At 46.3% G+C, this 19,994-nt stretch overlaps 1 protein-coding gene and 1 non-coding gene across 3 annotated transcripts in view; both read left to right on the forward strand.

Moving 5' to 3' along the window:
- The window catches only part of TMOD1 (tropomodulin 1), an 87,599-nt gene that overhangs the window by 19,037 nt on the left and 48,568 nt on the right, over nucleotides 1-19,994 (forward strand). The window contains exons 1-2 of one of the 2 annotated variants that reach the window (XM_086683563.1): nucleotides 320-455; nucleotides 1,763-1,928. In XM_086683563.1, coding sequence (XP_086539689.1) covers nucleotides 1,809-1,928 — 120 coding nt within the window. In that variant the 5' untranslated portion in view covers nucleotides 320-455; nucleotides 1,763-1,808. Of the gene's footprint in view, nucleotides 1-319; nucleotides 456-1,762; nucleotides 1,929-19,994 lie in introns of those variants that run through there. The other variant, XM_086683562.1, reaches the window with a different exon arrangement.
- On the forward strand, nucleotides 4,411-4,521 carry LOC112851731 (U6 spliceosomal RNA). Its single transcript, XR_003222808.1, has one exon. It is a non-coding gene; the product is annotated as a U6 spliceosomal RNA (small nuclear RNA).

A 19,994-nucleotide genomic window follows, 5' to 3' on the forward strand; every position in this document is an offset into this window, starting at 1 on the left:
TCCCTCCTCTTCTGGTGGTTCTCTGGCAGCCTTTGGCGTTCCTTGGTTCATTGGAAGCATCGCCCTGATCTCTATCTTCACTCTCACATGGTGTTCTTCCTGCGTGTGTGTCCATCCAAATTTCCACTTTTCATAAGGACATCAGTCATGATGCATCGGGAGCTCACGCTTCTCTAGTATGACCTCATGTGAACTTAACTAATTATATCTGCAAGGACTCTATTTCCAAGTCACATCACATTCTTCCTTGCAGTGTGGTGCTGGCGTATGGACGTACTGGGGGCTAGAACTTCAACATATGAACTGGGGAGCACACGATTCAACCCATAACACCAATCCTGGACACAGTAGTATATTCCATTCTGCAGAGTCTAAGGAAGCCCCGAGCTCCTGCCTCACTTTTTAGCCCATCAGCTTCAGAAAAGAGGGTAAACGGCTCAGCTTACGTAGGACAGGTAAGAACAGGCTTGAACACAGAGATGCTAGCACCTTCTGCAGCAAGCTGACATTTTCCAAGAGGAGAAGAGACTAGGGTCTCCTTAGGGCTGTCTGATGGGGTAAACAAAGGCAGGTAGAACTGGAATCGGGTTCATTTCAATAAAACAAAACAAAACAAAACATTCTGTTGTTTGTGTGGCCCTGACTTGGGCCTTGGGGAGAGGGGGGGGATGCAGCAAACTGAGACCCTGCCCCTGGGGAAGCCACGGAAGATGGATGTGAGCTGAGTGGAGAGGTATGGACCCAGCGCTAGGGCCATGATGAGCTTTGCTCAGTGAGGGGACACTGAGGCTTTACAGAGGAGGTGATATGGGAGCTAGGCTTGTCCTGTTATCAGTTTTAGCCAAGAGGGAGGACAGAGGGCTTAAGGCATATCAGGATACAAATGGTGGTTCTGGCACTTCCTGGTAGTGTGATTTGTGCGAGTCACTCAACCTCTCTGAGCTGTATGTCCTCATCTGTAAAATGGGGAGAACAGCAGATACCTACCTGAGAGGTTAAATTAGAAAATTCTTGGGGCACCTGGGTGGCTCAGTTGGTTGAGCCTCCGACTCCTGATTTCAGCTCAGATCATGATCTCAGGGTCTGGGGATCAAGCCCCATGTCAGGCTCAATGCTTCAGATTCTCTCTCTCTCCCCTCCTCTCTCCACCTCTCTCTCCCCTCCACTGCCCTTCTCCCCCACTCGCTCGCTCTCTAAAATAAAAAATTTTTTAAAAGAAAAAAAAATCCTTGCAAAGTGTTTAATGTAGGGCTTGGATATGGCAGTAAAAGTTAACTGTTATTGCTGGCTGCTTTTTGTGAGGGTCGATTGAGATGTTACAGGTGAAGGACCCGCATGCAGCAGGTGTTGAGTTGATACCCCTTCCCTTACACAATCAGGTTTGGCAGAGCTTCCAGAACTCATGTTTTCCATCAGGGCATGAGGTGAAGGGTGGGGGGTTGTACAGAAAGTATTTGAACTGCTTGGAGAAGAGTTGAGTTTTCAGGCACTCATAAGCCATTTCCAATCACCTATTTATTCGGAATTAATGGCCGGGCCAATGCAACCAGTTACAATTTATTCATTCACATGCCATCAGGGTTTTTACCTTGCACAGTTTTATTGGAGAATTAATCCAACTTAGTGCAGCATTCCACTCTACTAGTTATCATCCTGATGATTCATAGAACATGCCCAGCCACCGTATAAATGACAAGCATTGATTTGGTCAGAGAGAGAAAATCCAAGAATGATCTTCCTAAGATTTTTCTCTTTCTGGCAGGTCATAGATCTCAGAAACTCAGAAGACAAGCACACATTCTCTTACAATGTCATACAGAAGAGAACTAGAGAAATACCGTGACCTGGATGAAGATGAAATCCTCAGAGCCCTAACAGAGGAAGAACTCAGGACCCTGGAAAATGAGCTGGATGAGCTGGACCCTGATGTGAGTAGGCACTAAAGGGGACAGTCATCGCAGGTACAGGTACAGGGGCAGCAAACTTTACCACCTGGTGGGGAGGGACAGGTGCAGACTTCTTATAGCTACCACTTCCTGTTTCCTTTGATGACAATGACACTGGAATAACACTGCCCTTGCAGGTGTGTGTGTGTGTGTGTGTGTGTGTGTGTGTGTGTGTGTGTGTGTGTTGGTTAGGGTTTTCTAGAGCGACAGCATCAATAGGATGTATATTCATATAGGAAGAGATTTATTATGAGGAATCGGCTCACACAATTATGGAGGCTGACAAGTCCCAAGATCTGCAGGCACCAAGCTGGAAGTCCAGGAGGGCTGGCAATGTGGTTCCAGCCTGGGTCCAAAGGCCTGGAGAACCAGCAGAGCTGATGGTATAGTTTCAGTCTGAAGGCCAGCAGGCTCAAGATCCATCAGGAAGAGCCCACGTTTGAGTTTGAGTCTGCAGGCAGGAGAAAAATCAATTACCCAGCTCGACACAGGAAATTCCCTCCTGTTCCTGGGAGGGTCAGGGTTTTTTTTGTTCCATTTAGAACCTCAGCTGATTGGATGGGGCCCACCCAAATTAGGGAAGGCAATCTGTTTTACACAAGTTTACTAATTCAAATGTTACTGTCATATAGAAACATCCTTACATGCATACCCAGGAAAATGTTTAACCAAATATGTGGGTATCCCGTTGCCCTGTCAAGTTGACACATAAAATTAACTATCACAGTCTACTCTTTGCAACTCCATACACCTCTCCTTAAATAGTACTTCTCTCCTTATAAAGATAGTAACAAGGTCATAATTCTGCCTAACATGATACAACTAATTATTCCATGTACAACCTCCTAGAAGAGGAGCTAAAGTCTTTGAGTGATTCCATCCTTGACATCCCACAAGTTAAGTACTATGGTATAAAAATAACAATACTTAAAATACGACAATATAAAATCAATACCTCTTATGTTACACTGTAAGAGAATAAGAGAGGGAAAAAAACCAAAGATATTTGCTTAACACATGCACGTTCAAAGCAAAATAAGGAGGAAACACTCGTGACAATTTTAGTTCTTGTTTCTCTAACTGGTCACATGGTTGTAGCTGGTATTTATAACTACCTTCTTCCACTCCCCCTTCTGTATTCCCTCTGCCTTTAGCAAGCACCTAGTTGGGCATGATTCTCTGCCTGGTTGGATGACTCAAACCTTCATTCCTGAAGGGTCTGGACCATTAGCGGCCTTGCTTGGATTGGGTTGTTGTAGTTTTCCATTGACTTCAATCACAGGACCTGGTAACAGTAAGAAGGCCCTAAGTAATCTCTGTATTGCAGACAAACGCTTCCTTACCTCCGCTGTGGGGCAGTAGTCCAGTTCCCCCCTGCTAATCAACATCAGTCACCCCAGCCAGTACAGAAACTCCTTCTCCACTTATTGATTCAGTGGCATGAGGAGCCCAGAGTGGCCAGGGGGCAGACTTAACTTCCAGTCCAATGGCATCATTATTGTGTCTCCTGGTGGAAGCCTTCCTCCCTTTGGAACTAAGGCCTCTAGGCCAGAAGAGCACAGGGTCACAGGAACAGGAAGAAAAAATTTTGCCAGTGGGTCACCAGCGGTAATAGTAAGGGGTGTCACTGCCATTTCTACCCTTGATTCCTGGACCCGTGAATCCTGGCTAGGGGAGAAACAGCACCATATAATTGGACGCTGTTTCAAACCAGATACAATCTTCTGGAGAACCTTGCCCCAGCCCTACAAGGTACTGCTACCTGGTTGGCACTGTAATGAAGTCTGCAAAAGCCAATTCCACCATTCTATCCAGCTGGTTGTGTTAGGGTAGTAGGAAACATGTGTCATGGAATGAGTTAACAGAGAAATCAAGTACTAGAAGAGCCCCTTTCACTTGTGGAATATGTTTTTATCATTGCATTTCATGCTTGGCACATTTAAGGAGTGTGTTTAATGCTCAGAATTTGCCTCTGCAGTCAGGATGACAGTAGCAAGCGGCAGGAGGCTCCCTGATCAAGCTTGTGGTTTGGCCAGCCACCTCGAAGCCACGAGCAGGGCAGAGAAAGGGATTCCCAGGTGGCCTACTAGACAGGGGCCTTCGTCCTCTATTTACCCCCAAGTACCCAGGTCAATGCTCAGCCCAGAGAAAGTAGATAATGAATAGTATTGAATTAACGGAATTTTCCATTTCATATATTTATATATATTTTTAACTAAAAATTTCAGGGGTGCCTGGGTGGCTCAGTCGGTTAAACTTCTGACTCTTGGTCTCGGCTCACGTCATGATCTCATGGTTTGTGAGATTGAGCCCCACATCGGACTCTGTACTGACAGCCCAGACTCTGCTTGGGATTCTCTCTCCCTCTCTCTCTGTGCCTGTCCCTTGCTTGTGTTCTCTCTCTCTCTCTCTCTCTCTCTCTCTCTCTCAGTAAATAAACATCAAGAAAAAATGGAACATTTCAGTGCTTGCTTCAGCAGCACATATATATACTAACACTGGAATAACCCAGAGAAGATTAGCATGGCCCCTGAGTAAGAATGACACACACATTTGTAAAACATTCTGTATTAAAAAAAAAAATAGTGGAATGTTTCACACCTTTTTTTTTTTTTTTAACCTGTCATTGTCCAACTGTGGTTTAACAGTGATCCGTAAAGAAAAGAACACTACCATACCATTTCACTAGCCCTCAAGTAATCACAGCTAGTGTAGGGGGAGTGTAGGTTAGCAGGAGAAACACAAGAGGTTAGATGTTGCAGTTCCAGCCCTGGCCCTGGCTCTTTCTCTCCGTGTGACCTTGGGCTAGTTGCTGTCCTTCCCTAGGCCTCAGTGTCCCCCAGCCATGAAATGATGGAGTTGGTTGTTCCCTTCAGGGCTAAGCTGCCCTGAGCTTATAACCTCGTCTTATCTCCAGATTCAATTAAGTGTCGTATTTCTAGAAAACCCAGATTCCTACTCTAGGGTCCCTGGGTCCCAGGCCCCATAGAATGACAGATCTCTCTTGCTATTCATGACTTCCCCTTGTGCAGCCACGGACGGTTCCTCTGATGAGACTGCTCTAGGGGACTGGGAGGAAGTGTTGGTGCGAGAGGCTTAGGTCTCCTCTTCCCTCCCCTGTACCCCCGCTCCCCAGAAGCCTGGGCTTTGGGAGAAACGAGTGCTCTAGGCAAGGAGTAAGCAAGCTTCCAGCTCTATTGCTGTGAGATTATTCTGTTGTAATTTGATCTGAGACCACTGTCACATAGGATTATATGAATGAACAGCTTTAAAAAGTGAGAACAGGGGCGCCTGGGTGGCGCAGTCGGTTAAGCGTCCGACTTCAGCCAGGTCACGATCTCGCGGTCCGTGGGTTCAAGCCCCGCGTCAGGCTCTGGGCTGATGGCTCAGAGCCTGGAGCCTGTTTCCGATTCTGTGTCTCCCTCTCTCTCTGCCCCTCCCCCGTTCATGCTCTGTCTCTCTCTGTCCCAAAAATAAATAAACGTTGAAAAAAAAAATTAAAAAAAAAAAAAAGTGAGAACAAAAGGAGGGTGTAGCTACTTTTGTCAACTCAGTAAACATGGCTTAGTTACCTGTCAGGTGCCAGGCCCTGTGCTGGCCACCACCACGGGAGCCTGGCAGGGACTCTGCCCTTCAGTGCTCAGCCCACTCAGGCTGGGAGTGCAGGCATGATACACATGTCCTAAATGGACCCAGACAGGGAGCTCAGGGAAAGGACTGGTTCTTACTGGCGGAAGGCTCCACAGAGCAGATGATTGATGCACTGGGCCCTGGGGTTTTTCCGAGTCAAGAATAAAAACAAAGAATTTTAGGCCAATTGGAAGCCATGAGCAAAGTCTCATGTGCAGAAGGTAATTGGGGATGGTAACTAGAATCTCAGTGCAGTTTGTGTAGGGGGTTAGATGAATTTGGAAGGAGGTTTAGGCTGGATAATGGTGGAGGGAGGGGGATTGCAGGGCCAGCCAAAGAGTTTAGACTTTTCTCCGTAGGCCTGAGGAATCTTTGAGGGGCAGTGACTTGGTGAGCTTGCTGGTTCCAGGAGCTCTGAGAACCAATGACCAGAGCAGGTGCCAGTGAGATGGGGGAAAGGTGGAAGGCCCAGCAGGTGGTGGGAGAGTTCCTTTCTGAAGATAAGGAAGGGCTCTGCCCTTCTCTGCAACTTCCCACCATGTTGTAGAATGTTTCTGTTCCTGGGACAGAGAAGTGCAGGCTCCCAGAGGCCCCGCAAGGCCTGCTGCCTCCGGCCTTCTCTGGCTGTTGGAGTTGCTCCGAGCCCCCGGGTGGAGATGGGGTTAGATGAGGCTGTGTCTGCAAGTAAGGTAGGTGATGCCAAGGGTCGGAGCCAAGCATCAGACCCGAGCAGTAGAGGGGGTGGGTAGAAGAGCCCTTTCAGAACTGGGGGCGTGGGCCCTAAGGTCTGCTTGAGCCCCAGCTGGGAGTTCTGTTTCATCTCTAACCTGGCAAAGAGTTCTGCCAGTCACCCCACCCAAATTCAAAGTCTTTGGCCTCAGCAGCAAATCCCCAGAGCCCCTGTGCTTCTCACACAGCCAGCTTCCCCCAGCCCTCCGCCCAGAAGGTCAACAAGAAGGTAGGTGCCCCCTGGAGGGATAGAGAGCCCGGGACCCAGAAAGCTAACTTACCCAGGTCATGGGACCAGGGCGTGGAGACTCAGATTCCAGGCAGGCTTCAGGTGCTCACACAACTTCCACTCTGGCAGGAGGAAAGTAAATGCGCATTTGGATTTGGAGGAGGGTTGAGCAATCAGAGACCTGTGATTCTCATACCATTGTGGTTTCAAAATGGACGTTTTCAAAGACCCCTTTCTCTCTAAGTTCAAGGACAAGGAAAGAGCAGTCAGAAAGAGGATAGGAGGTAACAGAGGCCAGTGGGTTTTTTTGTCCCAGCCACACAATTGGCCCCTTCATGGAGATGTCTCTGTTACCTGATTTGCAAGTCAGTGTGTGACTTTTGAAGAGATCTAGTGGGCCTCCCTACTTTCTGAGAGTGCAAACATTCCAGCTCGGTTTCACCCACCCTTGGCCCGAGTTGTGAGGTCAGCATGGGGAGAGGCCAAAGGTATGCAGACCAGGAGAGGCGTCGGAGCCAGGCACCTGGGAGGGGCACAGGGACCAGGAGAGCCCATGTCCCCAGCTTTCAGAGAAGGAGCTGACCGAGAGAGGGGAAGGAGGTTGCTCTAGGTCACATGTCCAACAGAACCAGACCAGGCCCCGGGTCCACTGCCCTGTCTGTTGCACGCTCTATGGCTTGCATTTTCATTTCTGTTTAACACATGCTTGTATGGCAATTTCTGCACACAGGCAGCATTCTGGGCACTTTGAAAATATTAATTCATCCAACCATCATCATAATCCTGTGATGCAGGCATTTTCCAGATGAGAAAACTGAGAGGTGAAGTAAATCGCCTAAGGTCCCACATCTAGGCAGTGGATGAGCCATGATGTGGTTCTGAGAGCCCCTGTGAAGCTTCATGGGTGTCTCAGGAAGATAGTTTGAGCCACAGATGTGCTCTGGTTTTGTTACTGGGGAGAGTGCTGTATGGCAGACCATCCTCCTTTCTTCCTGGATGCAACCTGCAGTGCGGTCCAGGTTCAGTCCTGGCTCTGCTCCCAACTCAGGCAGGCGCTTTCCCTCTCCAGGGCTCAGTTTCCCTATCTGTGAAAGGGATGCAGTCAGCCTAGGTGCCTTCAGACATCCCCTCCGGCTCTAACCAGCTATGATTTTATGAGCTATTGCTGGCGATCTTGTTACCTGAATTCAGCTGACGCTTCAGAGGGTTAGGTTTTCAGTGATGCAATTGTTAAGCCCCGGTGTCACGTGACAGGGTAGAGTACTCGGAGTTGGAAGGCAGCTTTGTTTGCAGCAGAGGGTTCCAAGCTTGTGCGCATGAAAAAAAGAAGAAAAAAAAAAAAGTCCCTGAAACTTTCTATCTCTCACTCTGCGGCCTGGAAAAACTCGAGCTTATCATGAGATTGCTGCACTCGGACTCCCGCGGGAGAGGAATGCTCCTTGTGCTAAAAGTATCCGCTGTTGACTGATTCCCCAAGAGGATCTGCCCTTTCTCTCTCTCTCTGGAGTGAAGTGGATGCTGCTCTGAGGCCGAGCCAACTCCTTGGTTCAGATCGCCTTTGCACCAGGCAGTGGGGAAAATGGGCAACACACAGAAACATTCAAGAATGACAGGTCACGCTGTGACTTGTGCCAGGACCAGTGTGCAGGCTCTTATGGGATCAATAGATGGCTAACATCTCCTGGTTGTGCCACGGGCAGAGCTTTGCATAGCTGATCTCCTTCATTCCTCTGAGAGGATCCGTCATGGGCATCATTTTAAAGATGGGGAAACCGAGGCCCAGAGAGATGAAATAATCTGCCCAGGATGCAACACAGATAGTGCTGGGATTCCAGCCCACAGTCCTGAGCCATTAGCCTGTGCTGTCGACCACAGCCTCCTAGGAGCACATGTGGGATGGGGCCGCCCAGGGGGTAGAGGGGGGAGTTGCCAGCAGGTTGTTTTTTCCAATATGATTTCCTTTGAAGTTGTGTTAGTTTCTCCATCAATACTAATCTTTAAAAAAAAAGAAAGAAAAATACCATCAAGTTAAAGAGTTTATTTGTAAATATTGCTTCTTGATAGTGAAGCTTTGGGGAAAAGGAAGACTTTTTCTTAAGTGTCTCAGTAAAAGGATTAAAATATTAGCAAGAGGGAAGTTGGTAGAGATAATCCCAACCTTATAAAGAAATAGAGTTCTATGAGTTGGTTTTGAAGTCAGCCATCGGGACTCCATGGCACGTTATAGCCACAGAAACAACAGTGCAAAACTACAGTCCCCCTGCAGGGCCCGAAATAATAATAGTAATGATAATGGTAATAATAGCTATATTCTCTGTTGAGGTGAGATCTTCTTTACATGCCAGGCACTGTGCTGAGTGTTTTATGGGCATCATCTCATAAAATTGCTACAAGGATCCTGTGAGATTGGTCCTTCAAGGTTGGGGTTGAAACCATCCTACGAAGAGAAATAGATGCCCAGAATCACACAACTGGTAGGCTACAGGCCAAGTTCAGGCAGACCTCTTTCTCTTAGTCCACAATATACATCAAGAGCTCTGAGAACAAGGGGCCATGAACTGCAGGAAGAAATGATGAAAGAGAAAACTTCGAACTGCGGAATCTCAGAGCTGGAAGGACCCTTAGAAACCCTCTAACCCTCCCTCCCCCGCCCCTTGCATAAAGGTACATGATGCAGGGAAAGAAACCCACATTTATGGCGTCCCTCCCGGACACATGTCATTCATTCACTTGGTGCTTTATGCATTTCATTGACTCCTCATACCAACCCTATGAGGTAAGTGGTAATATTGACATTTTAATGATGAAAAAACAACAACAAAACCCCTGAAGCCCAAAGAGGACAGAGGTCTTATTCAAGGTCATACAGCAAGTCAGCCAGAGACCTAGGATGAGAACTTGGGACTTCCTGTCACATCACTGTACTTCCCATCAGACTCCACAAAATCATAAAATCCTCCCTACTCATGCCCTAAATGGCACCCAGTAAGCCAGAGGACACTCTTGGCCATGCAGGAAGCAGCCAAGTTTGGTCCACAGGGCTATGGTTCTCCCTTGTAACACAAACCAGCAGAATTGCAAGCCCAGGACAGAAGTAAACAGTTGAAATGGAAAGAAATAAATCTCTGCTCTAAAAATAGGCACACATCCTTAGAAACACTGCCGGCCATGCACAGAACCAAGGATGGGCCTGGCAGGGGGAGGGTGAGTGAGGCCAGGTGTCAGTGTGTCCCCACCCTAAGCTCTGTCTTCTGGCCCCATGACTAGCTCCCCACACCCCTCTCTAGCCTCTCCGAAGAGCCCTCCTCTCTCCTTGGTCCCTCTTCTCCTGCTTCTTTGCTAGGAGACCTGGTGGTCCTGAAGCCCTTCACTCCTCAGTTCAAAACCCTCCCATTTCTCCCAACCCCCCCCCCTGCCCTCCCACCAAGCCCCCAGCACTGCACCTGCCCCACACTGAGGACACTGAGCAGTTTTCTTTTGACATTTTTAATGGGAAACATTCAAAACCCATAGGAAGGTACAGACAATACCTATGCTCCCATCATCTGCGTTTAACAAAAGTAAAAATTTTACCTTATTTTATTCAGATCACCCTTAAAAAGAAAAAAATCACAGTAGCTAAAGTTTAAACCCTGCCTTCTAGTCTCTTCCCCATCTCTCCCACTCTGTGAACACTGTCTGCTTGAGAGGCAGCAAACCAAGCACCCCCAACATCAGATAGGTAATAGACATGAAGGGAGGGAGATACACCAATTTCTTGAGGCACATGGTTCATCTTTACTTTTTCCATCCTGGTTCATCTTTTACTTTTCCGCTCTTATTTTTAATGTTTATTTATTTATTTTTGAGAGAGAAAGAGCAAGCAGGCTAGGGGCAGAGAAGAGAGAGAGAGAGAGAGAGAGAGAGAGAGAGAGAGAGAGAGAGAATCCCAAGCCGGCTCTGTGCTATCAGCACAGAACCCAATGTGGGACTCAATTTCAAGAGCTGCACGACCATGATCTAAGCCGAAATCAAGAGTCTCACACTTAACTGACTGAGCCACCTAGGCGCCCCCACTTTTCCACTCTTGAAAGAGATGTGGACAGAAGAAAGTTTTCACTTGCCACTTAACCTTCCAGGAAGATAAGTAACAACACAGTCAGTGATGAATGGTAACTGATTCTTGACCCGTGTCAGTGACAGGAGGGGGTAGTGGGGACAGAAGCAAACAGGACATTTTGTGTTTGACTAAAGGGCACTTGCCATTCAGCTCCACCAGTTGTTGCCAATGTGGAAGGGAAAGCTCAATATGGCCAGATCATTTAATTTTTCAAGAAATGGTGGATATCTGAATTTTTACGTGCAAGTTCCCTCTTTTTAAAATGTTGATACCACATTTAAATGCACAGACCAAACCAGCCCAAGTCTTGGCATTTATTTGGACTATAGGCCTCCTAGTTTGCAACTCAGGCTCTGTTTCATATGACAGGCTTTTGTTTCTGTTTATACACACACACACACACACACACACACACACACACACACACAAATATATATAAATATGGTTAGATATACGAAAAGCACCTAACCCAGTACCTGGCACATAGTACCTGCTTGACAAATGTTTGTCGAAACTGAACATATGATTTGCCCACTAGAATCTAGGTTTCCTAAATTTGAAGCCACATTGTACCACCAGATATAGGGCAGCCAGGTATAGATGTGTAGGTTGTGCATTGCAGGAGACGTTGTTCACATAAACCAGAGAGCAGATAATGTCCTTGGAGTTGTGCAGTGCACAACTTGCACAATCAAATGCAGATATCCTGAGTGTCCCCATAATGCGGTAGCTGGTCGGTTGAATGGAAATGAACAATTATGCCCTATGATGATAAAACTCCCTGGCAATAGGCTCTATCTGTATGGAGTTCACACCTGTATTCCGCAGTATGACACTAATAGGGCTTTTGAAATTCATTTTAGAGAAGGAGGATCCAAAGCCAGAGAGCACCATCACACTTCTTGTGGCCTCACAGCCCTGGGATGAGAACCTAGGTTGTCAGGTAGGATGCAATTTGGCTACGAGTATAAGAGACTCAAAATAACACTACTTGAGCAGTGGTTTATTCACCCCTCAAGTACAAGTCCAGAAGTGGGCAGTTTAGGGCTGGTATGGAGCTCAGCTCCCCAAACTTCCCAGCGTCCCAGATTCCATCCAGCTCGTCTCTGGCCATCCCTGGGGTGTAGTCTTCATCCTCACGGTCCAGGGTGGCGGCCGTGATAGCTGCACACAAGGCATCGGAATAGAGAGAAGGGGGAGAAAAAGGAAAGGAGAAAAGCCATTATGTAAGTGCCTTTTAAGGAAGGTTACTGGAAATCACCGTTAGACCCTTCTCATGGACCAGGGCTGAGTTCTGTGGATCAACCTACCTGCAAGGGGGCCTGGGAATAGTCGTCTTTAATCCGAGTGGCTTTCTGCTCAGCTGTAGGAGTAGAGTGCTTTTATTACCAAAGAAGGGGAGACATGATATCGGGTACTGTTTGGAGTCTGTCACTGTGAGTTTGCCAGTTTGATGGCCTAATGTCCTGCTCTGCCTAAGGCTCTGAGGCAGAGTGAGAAAAGTTGGCAGGAAATTGGGGCGCCTGGGTGGCTCAGTCGGTTGAGCATCCGACTTCAGCTCAGGTCATGATCTCGCAGCTTGTGAGTTTGAGCCCCGCATCGGGCTCTGTGCTGACAGCTCAGAGCCTGGAGCCTGTTTCAGATTCTGTGTCTCCCTCTCTCTCTGTCCCAACCCACTCACATTCTGTCTCTGTCTCTCTCAAAAATAAATAAACATTAAAAAAAAAAAAGTTGGCAGGAAATTAACCAAATCCAGGCCCTTAAAGAAAACATCACAAAAAGGGCAGTTTAGCATTTCCCAAAATCCCCGTCAGTGGGTGAACCCCATCCTGGACACCCCCACCCTAGCACCTCTCATGTATCCCCCTACCCCCAACCTGCTTGGGGCAGCAGGTGTGATGTTGACCCGAAGGGTGTATGGGCGATACCATCGTTCCCGAGCTGGAGCAGAGTGTTGTATGACTCTGGACTATTCAGAGTACATTTTCTTAGCGCACAGTGCTTGGTGTTGGGGATGCAGAGAGGACAAATATACATTGCAGCTGGCCCCTGAGGGGCACTCTGTCTCCTCAGGGAGAGATCCAGCATAGATGTGCTCCAAGACAGAATACGATGAGCATTGCATAAGCACTGGCAGGAAGCCTAGGAGAGTTTGGACAGAGAATTACCGGATCGATGTGGGGAGCACTGCAAAGGCCGAGCAGGGTGCCCGAGGGAAGGGCTTTAAAAGACAAATTCAGGGGCGTAGGTGGAGGGGAATGCCAGGCAGAGGGCACAGCCTGATCACAGGCATGGTGATGTGAGAGCAGGGCGCGGCCGTGGAATGTGGAGCAGCCCAGAGAGGCTGGAACAGGGAACACTTGAGGACAGGAGTGTGTTGGGGTCAAATCATGAGAAGTTCTCTGTACCTGGCTGATGAATTTGTTGGTGATTCTGGAGGTTAGTGGAGACACTGAGCATTTGTGACAGTACTGAGGAATGACACAGATGTTGATGTTGGGGGGGTTTGTCTGGCTGGCGGGAGGGGAAAGGAGAGGGAGAGGCATGAGGCAGGGAAGCCAGCCAGGAGGCAGCTCTGATGGTCCCACTTGGAGGCATGACAGTTGATGGAGGATGGTCTGCACAGGATGCAGACACTTCAGAATGCTGCAGCTTCAGACTCACCCGGACTCCTTCCCCTAGCAGGCCACGCCCCCTCATCCCGCCACACCCTCATCTGTAATGTGCTTCTGTCCCCTGTAAGACCCTCTCCTCTGTCCTCCTCACCTGGCTTTTTCCTGCCTGGTCCACTGGGACTCACTGAGCTCAGGAACCACCTCCTCCAAGAAGCTGAGTACAATTGCTCACACATGGACATGTGTCTCCCCTCTAGCTGTGGGCCCCGGTGGAGCAGAGTCACGCATTCATTGTCTCAGGATGCCCAGGGCCCAGCACAGCAGGGAACGTGGAAGATTTTTCTTGAATGTGAGGCAGAAAAGGAGGATCAGAACATGGGGGAAGGGAAGGTTTGGCCCACCTTGTGCCATGAACACCAGAGTGAGATAAGTGTGCTGTTAGGACCAATAAGCCCCACCACAAATGGACTTGGCCACAAACGTGCCTTTGAATGTCAGCACTAATGCCCTAAAAAGTTAACTGGGGGAAGTAGCAACTATTGGGTTTCACCGGTCCCGTAGCAAGGTCAAGGCAGCGGAGCCAAAGGCCTGGATCTTTCTGGAGAGCAAGAGAAAGGGGGAAGATGCCCAGAGTGTGTTGGGGTGGGAATATGTTCGAAGAGGGGGGGGCACTTAAAGGTTTGGACCCTGCCTATCCCTCTGTGCCTGGGATAGGAGTGGTGTGGCACCCTCCTACACTCTCAGGTTAAGTCCTCCCCCCGCCCGCCCCCCCCCCAACAGACAAGAGAGCTCTGTTGAAGCCCCACTGAATGATATCTAGTGGGATCTAGAAGTCACTGGTCAGGAATGCAGAGGCAGAGTGCTCTATATCATCCAGGCCCTGAGGAGCTAGAGGGCCTCATTTTATACAAGGGGAAAACATACCTGGGAGATAACTGGAAAATAAAAGTCCTCAAGTCCAGTTAAAAAGATATTCTGTGGCCAGATACCTTCTAATTGGGTGACTGGCCTATAAAATGTTGGTCTTGCAGATGTGGTGGAAGGGGAGGGAGAGGGGCCATCTAGGACAGGGTTAGGTCGTTTAAAATGGGGTGGAGGAGAGAAGTCAGTAGGCATTTTGCAAAGTTCAGCCTCCTGGGTTTCACTCTTCCCCCAGGACTGTAACTCCATGCTTCTGGGCCTCAGTTTCTCCATCTGCAAACCGAGACTAGTTTGATAAGGAGGTGAGCTCTGGCTTTCTAACACTTGGAGAGGAAAACTGGTTCTCATACGGCACCACATCTGGTTTCCAGGATCTGTTCCTAGAGGAAGGCTGTCAGGTGGGATGGAACATTTTCTGTGGCTTGGAAGTCAAGAGTCTTAGGCTGTCAGTCCAGCATATGACCTCAAACTAGGCCCTTCCCCTCCCTGACCCTCAGCCGGCTGCTCCCAGTATGCAGCAGAGATTGTACCACATGACCTGTCCTCTTCTGAGGAGTCGTGTTGTGGTTCAGTCACAGAACAGGAATCCAGGTCTCCTGGAGCTGGAGTTAAAGGTGGGGGCACCTTTAACATTCCCTCGTCTTTAGATACAAGCTGATTTATTTAAGAAAAGTGATAAAACTGCTTGTTTTTTTGTTGCCGTGAAGAATCAGATTAGGGGACAATTTATGTATGATTAGTCACCAGTCTGGAAATAGTCATACTGATTCTTGGGTATGCTAATACAGTGTCATCCGTATATGAACTCAGGCTTCCTGGCTTTTTCTGTGCCTCAGTGTCCTCAGTGGAAATGAAAGAATTGGCCCAGAGTCTCTCTTAGAGCTTTGCAGCACTGAGCTGCCAGAAATCCACAATCCTTTCAATACATTTTGTGTGTGTGTGTGTGTGTGTGTGTGTGTGTGTGTGTGTGGTGTGCCTGTGTTGCCTGCACGTTGTACATGTGTGCACGTCTCAACAAGCCCACAGTGGTCCTGGCTGGAATGGCTTCTGACATAGCTCTAACTATCTATAGCAATGATAATTGTGCAGATATTTGATATGTGGTCTTACGGGCACCGGTTGGCAGGGTGTTAGAGCTCCTAACAGCACATTTAAGGATACAGCAAAGTTTCCATTGTCCTGTGGACAACTGGACCCCAGAGTGTGGGTGTGAAAGTTAAATTAAGATGTTAACCTGTCAAGCTGCACATCCGAGTTTTAATTTTACATTTAGAAGGAAGTCACCATTTAAAAACCCAAGAGTAGGGAAACACCGAAAGAGATTGCCTAATTTTTTTTCCTTGTGATTTTTCCAAAAACATATTAAACTTTTCATGTGTTTTTAAAAAATTTTAAACCACTAAATTTAAAACTCACACACACACACACACACACACACACACACACACACACACACTTCTTTCTTCCTCTAGCCCAGAGCCTGACATGGGCAAGACACTCAAGTAAATATTTGTCAAATAAATGAATGAATATCTTGACCTTCTCTACACTGAATTCTAGTCTGATGGGAACCTTAGGTCAGACATGGCAAAATGCGGTAGCCCACGGACTTGGTCTGGACTGCAGATGTGTTTTATTTGACCTGAACATGGTTTTTAAAATATTTGGATTTTGTGCCAATATTTAAAAACCAAGAGCTTCCACATAAAGATGAGCAGATCTAATGGTGTCACCCATATTCTTACATGGCAATAATTCTCTGGAGTTGAGTCGTGTAGAGGCACTGTAGTGTGCCACAGACCCCATCACCCCACAAGCAACTACCAGATGTAATTTTAGCCTAAGATCAGAGAGCCGCCCTCCTCATAGGAGTACATTTCCAACTGTAAGGACATGAAGACATGATTTGAGTCCTACCTAACAAGGTTGTCTCCCAAAGAAAATCTCATCCCTAACCAACCTGTCTTTGGAGTGGAGATACATGTGTGGTGTGTGCAAGTAAATACCTATTCCCCTAATGCAGAATTAATTGATCACTGCCCTGGAGAAGCCACACTGATGCTTCCCTTTGAAGTTACTACAAAGAAGGACCTGCCCAGCAGATTAACCCTGTACACACTTTAAGATGAGGAGAACGAGACAAATTCTTTCAAGGTTAGAGGTTCCAGTTACCGCAGGCAGTGTGGAAGTATACAACCTTAACAGGTAATGTGGAGGCGAGTGATAGACGTTCTCTGCTATTCAGTGAAATAGACCTCCTTTTAGGATCTTGATTAACTTGAAAACCAAAGCAATGCAGAGTTTTCCATACATGCAGGAGTTGAGACTTTCCTCTCAATTCACCTCCCCCATTTACCTGCCCCCTCCCCAGTTGCTCCAAACTAGATATCTCTTTGCGGGGTCCTGTCCCTGCCTGTTAGCAACCTGGATACATAATACCCACAGATATTTATTGAATGAACAAGCAATACAAGAATGAAAGATACATCTCTACATATACCTGTTCACAAAATAACTCTCCTAGTCAGAGCCACCAAGAAAATGGTTGTAGTATTTACCTTCCCTATTGGATAGCTTGGGTCTGAGACTCAGTTTTAGGTTTTAAGAGTCCTGAGACATCCAAGGCAGTATTTTCTTACCCATTTAACTTCTCAATGACTAATTTACCTGGTGAGGCTTATCACATCATCAAACAGGACACCATTTTAAATTTGGCCAGCTCCAGCCTGGCCAGTCTCAGCATCACTGCTGACCACTGGCACACGAAGAGCCTTCTGCCCTTGGTGGTCCCTGACCATTTAGTTAGCTACTGCATTAGCCACTTTTCTAATTTTTCCCTAGATAACGTATGCCATTTATAAATAACAGCTTTATTTGAGATATAATTCACATGCTATAAAATTCTCCCATTTGAAATGTACAAATCAGTGTTTTTTAGTGTATTCACAGAGTTATACAAACATCACCACAATCAATTTTAGAACAATTTCATCACCTAATAAACCCATGCCCATTAGCTCTCACTCCCTATTTATTTCTCTCCAGCCTCCCCAGCTTGAGGCAACCACTAATCTACTTCCTGTGTCTATAGATTTGACTATTCTGGACACTTCATATAAATGGATTCAAGTACTGTGGTCCATTGTGACTGGCTTCTTCCACTTAGCATCATGTTTTCAAGGTTTCGTCTATGTGGTGGCATATGTCAGTACTACTTTTTTTTGTTTTGTTTTGTTTTGTTTTGTTATATCACCAAATAGTGTTGTCGTGTGGATGTACTGCATTCTGCTTATCCATTCATCACTTGATGGACATTTGAGTTGTTTCAACTTCTTGGCTATTCTGAATAATATATAAAGTTCATTTATAAGTTTTTGTATGGACATCTGCTTTCATTTCTCTTTTGTATGGACATCTGCTTTCATCTCTCTAGGTAAGAGAGATTACCTAGAGTGGGTATTGTTGCACTATATAATAACTATGTGTAAGCTTTTGAGAAACTGCCAGACTGTTTTCCAAAGTGGCCACACCGTTTTGCATTCCCACTAGCAGTGCATGAGGGTGTCACTCTCACCACATCCTCATCAACACTTGTGATTATCTGTCTTTTATTTTATTTTTTTAACATTTATTACCAAGAGACAGAGAGAGAGCATGAGTAGGGGAGGGGCAGAGAGGGGGAGACACAGAATCCGAAGCAGGCTCCAGGCTCTGAGCTGTCAGCACAGAGGCTGACGCGGGACTCAAACTCGTGAACCCTGAGATCATGACCTAAGGCAGTCAGAAACTTAGCTTAACCGACTGAGCCACCCAGGTGCCCCTGTCTTTTTTATTATAATCATTCTGGTGGGTCTGAAGTAGTGTCTCGTTCTGGGCTTCATTTGCATTTCCCTGATGGCTAATAGGGTTGAGCATCTTTTTTATGTGTATTGGCCGTTTTTGTGTCTCTCTTGGAGAAATGTCTATTCAGATCATTTGCCCATTTTAAAATTGGTTTATTTGTTTTATATTTTGAGTTGTAAGAGATCTTTACGTATTCTGGATACTAGACCCTCATCAGATAGATGACTTGTAAAACTTTTCTCCCAGTGGGTTGTCTTTTCATATCCTTGATAGTCTCCTTTGAAACATGAACATTTTTTATTTTGATGAAGGCAATTTATTGACTTTTTTCTTTTGTTGTTTATTGTTTTAGTAACATATCCAAGAAACCATTGCCTAATCCAGAGTCACAGAGATTTATGCCTGTTTTCTTCTAAAAAATTTATGGTCTTAGCTCTTACATTTAGATCTTTGATCCATTTGGACTTAAGTTTAGTATATCATGTGAGGTCACATGCCAATTTTTGAAAACAAGTTAAAATGAGAAATAACCAGGAGTTTTAAAATATGCAACTATGTTTGGTTTTTTGTTTTTTTTTTTCCATTTAGCTTTATTTTTTTTTAATATGAAATTTATTGTCAAATTGGTTTCCATACAATACCCAGCTCTCATCCCAACAGGTGTCCTCCTCAATGCCCATCACACACTTTCCCCTCCCTCCTACCCCCTATCAACCCTCAGTTTATTCTCAGTTTTTAAGAGTCTCTCATGGTTTGCCTCCTTCCCTCTCTTTTTTTTTTTTCCTCTTCCCCTCCCCCATGGTCTTCTGTTAAGTTTCTCAGGATCCACATAAGAGTGAAAACATATGGTATCTGTCTTTTTCTGTATGACTTATTTCACTTCTGTTTGGTTTTAATTGAATACCATGTTATGTTTTATTAAATGTACCATTTAATGGAGGAAAAAACTTTAACTCCTAAAGAGGCTGATATTCTCAATATTTACTTTTAAAATCCAATAAGCTAAGAATTGTGAGAAAAGGCCTTTGATGTTTTTGTTTCTTTTATTTATTTTATTTTGAGAGAGAGAGAGAGAGAGAGAGAGAGAGAGAGAGAGTGTGTGTGTGTGTGTGTGTATACATACATGCACAAGCAGGGTAGGGGCAGAGAGAGAGGAAGAGAGAGAATCCCAGGCAGGCTCCATGCTGTCAGCGCAGAGCCCAATAAGAGGCTCTATCTCATGAACAGTGAGACCATGTCCTAAGCTGAAATCAAGAGTTGGATGCTTAACCGACTGAACCACCCTGTCACCCCTGATGTTTTTATTTCTTAAAAAACCAACTGCTTTCAGAAAAGATGTAAATAAATGAAGCCATACTTTAACATGCTATATAAGTAGTATTTTTAAAGGACATTAAAAACATCTTTATTTCCCTATTGCAATGATATGGGCTTCAGTTTAACAGTGGTTCTCAGGGCACCTGGGTGGCTCAGTCGGTTAAGTGTCCAACTCTTATTACAGCTCAGGTCATGGTCTCACAGTTGGTGGGATCGAGCCCCACATCGGGCTCTGTGCTAACAGTGTGGAGCCTGCTTGGAATTCTCTCTCTCGCTCTTTCTCTGTCCCTCCTTGGCTTGTGCGCTCTTTCTTTCCCTCAAAAATAAATAAATAAACTTTTTTAAAAAAGAGGAAAACAGTGGTTCTCAATTAGGGGTGATTTTGCTACCCAGGGGACATCTGGCAATGTTTGGAGATATTTGTGGCTGTCACATCGTGAAAGTGAGGTGCTACTGGCATCCATGAGGTAGAGGACACAGATGCTGGTGAACAGTTGACAGTGCATAGGACAGCTCCCACGACAAGGAATCACCCAGCCCAAAATGTGAATTACGCCAAGGTTAAGAGACCCTACTTTAAGTAAGTCAGTGACCTCTATCAGATATATTCCAAAATGATGTGAGTTGGCAAACCCTTTCCCCCTCAGTTACAGCCTGGTGGGTTT

The sequence above is a fragment of the Puma concolor genome, chromosome D4 (assembly GCF_028749965.1).
Source record: "Puma concolor isolate L17-30 chromosome D4, mPumCon1.1.hap2, whole genome shotgun sequence".
NCBI classification, from domain to species: Eukaryota; Metazoa; Chordata; class Mammalia; order Carnivora; family Felidae; genus Puma; species Puma concolor.